General features: G+C 41.2%; 1 protein-coding gene across 1 annotated transcript in view; it reads left to right on the forward strand.

Moving 5' to 3' along the window:
* NPC1 (NPC intracellular cholesterol transporter 1) overlaps positions 1-5,387 on the forward strand; it is a 37,432-nt gene that overhangs the window by 31,425 nt on the left and 620 nt on the right. The window contains exons 21-24 of the mRNA XM_081873623.1: positions 930-1,127; positions 2,563-2,794; positions 4,169-4,282; positions 4,881-5,043. Of these exons, the coding sequence (XP_081729749.1) occupies positions 930-1,127; positions 2,563-2,794; positions 4,169-4,282; positions 4,881-5,043 (707 nt within the window). The remainder of the gene's footprint in view (positions 1-929; positions 1,128-2,562; positions 2,795-4,168; positions 4,283-4,880; positions 5,044-5,387) is intronic.

Consider the following 5,387-nt stretch of genomic DNA (forward strand, 5'->3'; position numbering starts at 1 on the left):
GAGCATTTAGAGGGGACACATTTTCCTTCAAAGTAAAATTTATTCTGACAAACACTGCAGTCATAAAGTATAAGAGGCGCATACCACCAGTGGTAAATGAGGCATTTGTGTGTGGAGTGGCAGCAGTGCCGCATCTGATGGGATCAGGCAGTGTGAGGTGATGAAATCAGGGCAGCTCTGGGCTGGCGACGGTTTTGTCCCACAGATGTGTGCACACCTTTGCAAAGTCTGTCTTAACCTGGAGCTTCCCTGTCCTCCCTGCCACATCCCAGAAAATGCTGTGCTGCCACTTTCCATACGTACCTCTGCTGTTGCTGTGCAATTCCAATCTAAGTGTCTGGCCTTCATTCTGATAGCCCAGAACATTGCCTTCTGTTGTTTCACATATCTATCATTGTGGTCCTTGAATAAAGCACTGCAAAGCTGGCTCCTGCATTCATTTTGCAGAATTACATATTTGGGCACAATTGTGATGGGTGTTCAGTTGGATCCATAGGTTCTCTCCTTTCACACATCCTTCCATCACAGAGGAGCTTTTTTTGTGTGTGGATCCAAACCAGGGTGCTGGTTTCTTTGGCTAGAAGTCAGACAAGAGGTAGTCCAGGGCCTACTGAGGAAAATGACAACACAGAATGACTGTCTTCCACCATTTTACATTTGCTCTGTGCCTGTTCTTCCATTTGCCTTCCTTCTTGACAGATGAGAATGATGTCAGTTGAAGGATACTGGCCGCCTGCCTTGGCAAAATACTGTGTTCCCTTATCTCTCTAGATTAGCAAATTGTTACACAATCGTAGAGTACTGTGCCCAGGAGTGTCCTAACAGCATTGTAGAAGCTAGTTGTCTCTTGGATGCCTTAGCTAATTTTAACTGAAGGAACCTAATAATCATTCCATTGATATGTGTGCTAACTGTACTTTTCTTTACAGAGGACATGCAGCATATAGCTCTGCAGTTAACTTTATAAACAACTCTGAAGTTGGAGCTACCTACTTCATGACTTACCATACAGTGTTGAAAACCTCTGCAGACTTCATTGATGCAATGAAGAAAGCACGTGTGATAGCATACAACATTACTAAATCCATGAGCACTGAAGAAAAGAACTATCATGTATTCCCCTACAGGTACGTGGCTCTTTCTCCACCTCTGTTCTCCCCTCGCCCCACCAAATACTTAAGCGTTACAGGGTGTGTATTTTCTTTGACTTACTTATATAGCAGCTTTTAACAGCAAGAAGTTCCCATGGCAGCTCATGGATATTAAAACAGGAAAACAAACGGAACTGTTATACACTATTAATTTCTGAAGACCTGGTGCAATGAAGTTCCATCATGTCTCAAAAAAGAGACCAAAGAGGAACATAACAAACCTGTCAAGGGCCTGTACACCAGAAATCTAGACACACAGCTGTGTTTCTAATAGAAACTAATTTGGGGCAGCATTTGGATAGTACCTAATCAGCTAATTTTAAAACCTTGGGGGATTTGTATTGGAAAGCGTGCTCCCCAGGAGTCCATGTTTAGGCTATACGGGGGGCGGGGGGGGCAGCACTTTTAACAGAATGTGGAAGCAAACCCAGTGGTAATATTCTGTAATTGGTGAGATTTGTTTTTGCCAACCTACACAGATGGGGTATTTTGTACTAGTTGAGGCTTCCAGACAGAGTGTTTAAAATAAGTAGTGTGTGTTAAATAAGCCCAATCATGGGTGAAAAATATACATTCTGGTGGGTTGAGTGTTGTTACTGAGCCATGGGGTGATGATGTTGACCTAGTGTGCAGTAGCTGTAAAAAAAAGTGAATTCCATGTTGGGAGGTTATTACGAAAGGAATTGGACATAAAACTGTGAATATCAAAATGCCGTTGTGCAAATTTCAGAGCCATATCTTTTAAGAACAACAGTTTACACCCTGTAATATAACAAGGGTTACTGAATTGTCCTGAAACTTTGCTTTCCTTTAATGGAATGTTGACGGCCAGGTGGGTTTAGCTCTCCCTAGTGTTCAAAGGCAAGAATCTCCGTGCCTTTCAGGAACTTTTACCCAGCCCTTTCAAGGACACAACCTAGGTTACATTCATGCCAAGTTGCTTGCAGCAGTAGCTTAGCAATTCTTTCAGTATTCCTGCTTTTTCAAGCTTTCACATTTTTCAAACTTTCACATCTTTAGTTTGATTTTGGGGAAATAATTGGGAAATTACTCTGCATAATTTCCTTTATTGGTGAAAACACTGTACATAATTGGTTACTCTCTGAATGAATTGATTTATTACAGTCACAGACCAGAAATATAGACATATAGTGATAGAGAACATACATAGGTTAAAATTAAACTCTATAAGCAAGAGCATGACTACTCTCTGCATCCTGGCTTTTTAAAATGTCTAGATTAATCCTATTTCTTCCGCCAAACTTTTTGAAAAATCTGAAAGTGGCATTCTCTTTTGAGAACTAGACGGAATTAATAATTTAGAATTAAGGCATCAAAGTAGCCACGCATTCAAAAGACTTATTCTGTTAATCTGTTACCAATGTGAACATTTTCTATTCTCTTTATATAGTGTGTTCTATGTTTTCTACGAACAATATCTCACTATTGTGAAAGACACCGTCTTTAACCTCAGTATTTCCCTTGGATCAATCTTCTTAGTAACAATGGTGCTGCTTGGTTTTGAAGTGTGGGCTGCCATTGTTGTTACCCTTACCATTGCTATGATCCTTGTCAACATGTTTGGAGTCATGTGGCTCTGGGGCATCAGCCTGAATGCAGTTTCATTGGTTAATCTTGTCATGGTAAGTTCACCCTCATCTTTTTTTTATCTGCTCTCTCAACTTTTGGCGTCAATGGCAAATGCTATGTGCCGTTAGCCAATGTGGTGCCCTTCAGATGTTGCTGAAATAGTATTACCTTCCTCCCTGACAATTGGCCAGGCTAGCTGGAGCTGATGGGAGTTGGGAGTCCAGCAACATCTGGACAGGGAAGCGTGTTGGCCACCCCTGCTCTTGAACTACAGTGTGGGTGCTTCGTACTATGTGACTATGATCTTAAAGGGGTATCAAAACGTGTTTCCAAAAATATCTGCCAAAATCTGGTTCAGAATACTGTAAATCCACTGTAATATGTTATGTAGGCAAATTTAAAATAATAGAACAGGAGAGTTGGAAGGGACACCAAGGGTCATCTAGTCCAACCTCCTGCAATGCAGGAATAACAGCCTGGATACCAACTTGTAAAACAAGGGCTCTTGCTCCACCCCACCCCACCGGAAAATGTTGCAGTGTTCCCCTTGGTGTATGTTATCAGATCCTTTGGCTAAGGGTTCTAGAAAACAGAAGTTAGCTTCAAATCCAAGGGTCCCTGTTCTTACTTTCTTCTCTCCCCTCCTCCCAAAAACTTTCTTGCAAAATAACATGAACTCTTCTCTTTTTAACTTTGGAAGGGCTGAATGACACTGAAGCCTAATCCCAGCTGCCTTGTTTCCTCTGCTGTGCCTTCCTCAGTCATCTTTTGTTTTCAGAGTAGAAAGAACATGAAGAATATAAGGTGCTCCCATTGCACTCTCTCCTCTTTTCCGTCTCTCAGCTAGCCTCACCTGCCAGCTGATTAAAGCATCCTGGGGCTGCTCAGGCCCTGCACCCATCAGTAGGCCAGAGAGTAAGAAATACTTTAGCACAGACATAGCTCTCTAGCCTAAATACATAGTCATTTTCCATGTCAAGAGAACTACTTCTAGGTGAGGAGGCTTTTTTACTCAAGGGCTGAATGTTCTCTTATGTGAAAACTTCCATATACTAGTGACAGGCAATTTATTCCAGACATTTATATACCGCTTAATATTCGGAACTTCTAAGTGGTATACAGGGGGGGGGGATTTAACCATGCAATGAATAAGAACAATTTAAAATGAATCATAAGATATTAAAAATGAGTCCAGGAAAGGTGCAGAGCTGATATAAAGGGTGTAGCCTATGGATAATGCTAAAAGTTGGATAAAGAGTCCTGGAGGACCATATTAGGCCCTTGACCCCAAGGTTCCCCATTCATGCTGGAAGTAAAGGTACATAAGTGTAGGAAACTTCCTTAAAAAAAAAAAAATCAAACCCAGAATGTTGAAAATGGAGTATTCTGTGGCATTAACTGCTTAACCTATGCTGTCTTCTTTCCAGAGTTGTGGTATCTCTGTTGAATTCTGTAGCCATGTGACAAGAGCATTCACTGTTAGTACAAAAGCAACCAGAGCAGAGCGCGCTGAAGAAGCACTATCCCACATGGGCAGCTCTGTAAGTATTTTGTTTTGAAAACTATTCTGTTGTGGCACTAGAAACCACTTAAGGGTATGCTCCTATCTCCAGTGTTCAAAACTCCCATTGTTCTAGGTGCATTTTGTGACAGGAATTTCATTAGCACAAGTGGTTTCTGAGATCTGGCCTAAGGTTTCAAATTAAAACTGCAGAGTGGAAGGAAAGGACCTTTTTCTGCCTCCCCATTTCCAGCTACTCTCTGAAGACTGGAGAAGAGACCTTCTTAAGGATATTAGGGGAATATCCTTAAGGATTAGCAGTGGGAAAACTAGACCATGTGAAAAATGAACATAATATTTTGGCAGTTCATTCATTTTGTGTTGTATTCTTATTTTAAAAAGCACACCTAGACGTTGTTGCACCCATAACCTAAGCTTAAGGTGCCATTTAGCTCCTAGCTTTCATATCTGTTTCTAACACTGCCTATCTCCCTCTCAAGGAGGCCTGAAAGTTGGTACAGAGCATAGCCTGTAGTGACATACTTACTGAGAGTGCAAGATAAAGTTGATTAGCAATTTCCTGTTGTGTTTCAATTAATGCATTGTATAAAACTAAACACTGTTTCCCCCTATGTCAGGTTTTCAGTGGCATTACTCTCACAAAATTTGGAGGAATAGTAGTGCTTGCCTTTTCCAAATCCCAGATTTTCCAGATCTTCTACTTCAGGATGTATCTAGCAATGGTACTACTTGGAGCAACCCATGGTCTAATATTTCTTCCCGTCCTACTTAGTTATATAGGTAAGATCTTGCTCAATATGTACAAGTTGACCTGAAATTTTAACTCTCAAGGAAGTGTGCATAGGGGGGCAGCTTGAGCTTCATTCTGTATTAATTTGATGTCTTGAATTGGTTTGTTTATGCTCATAGTGTGTAGGATATGACTCCACAGCATGAAGGCAGGAGTCAAAACTGGTGGGGTAAATGCAGAAGTCTCTGCCTGCAAGGACAGCTCTCATCCCATCTGAGAACACCTTCACTCAAAGGAAAATAATTATTTCAAGCAAACTGATTTTGGGATACTACTTCTGTCTCTGCAGAACCAACCACTATCAAACTGGTAACTTTTCCCTTTTCCTTCACAG

This window comes from Podarcis erhardii (assembly GCF_964252035.2).
Source record: "Podarcis erhardii genome assembly, chromosome: 8".
Classification (NCBI taxonomy): domain Eukaryota; kingdom Metazoa; phylum Chordata; class Lepidosauria; order Squamata; family Lacertidae; genus Podarcis; species Podarcis erhardii.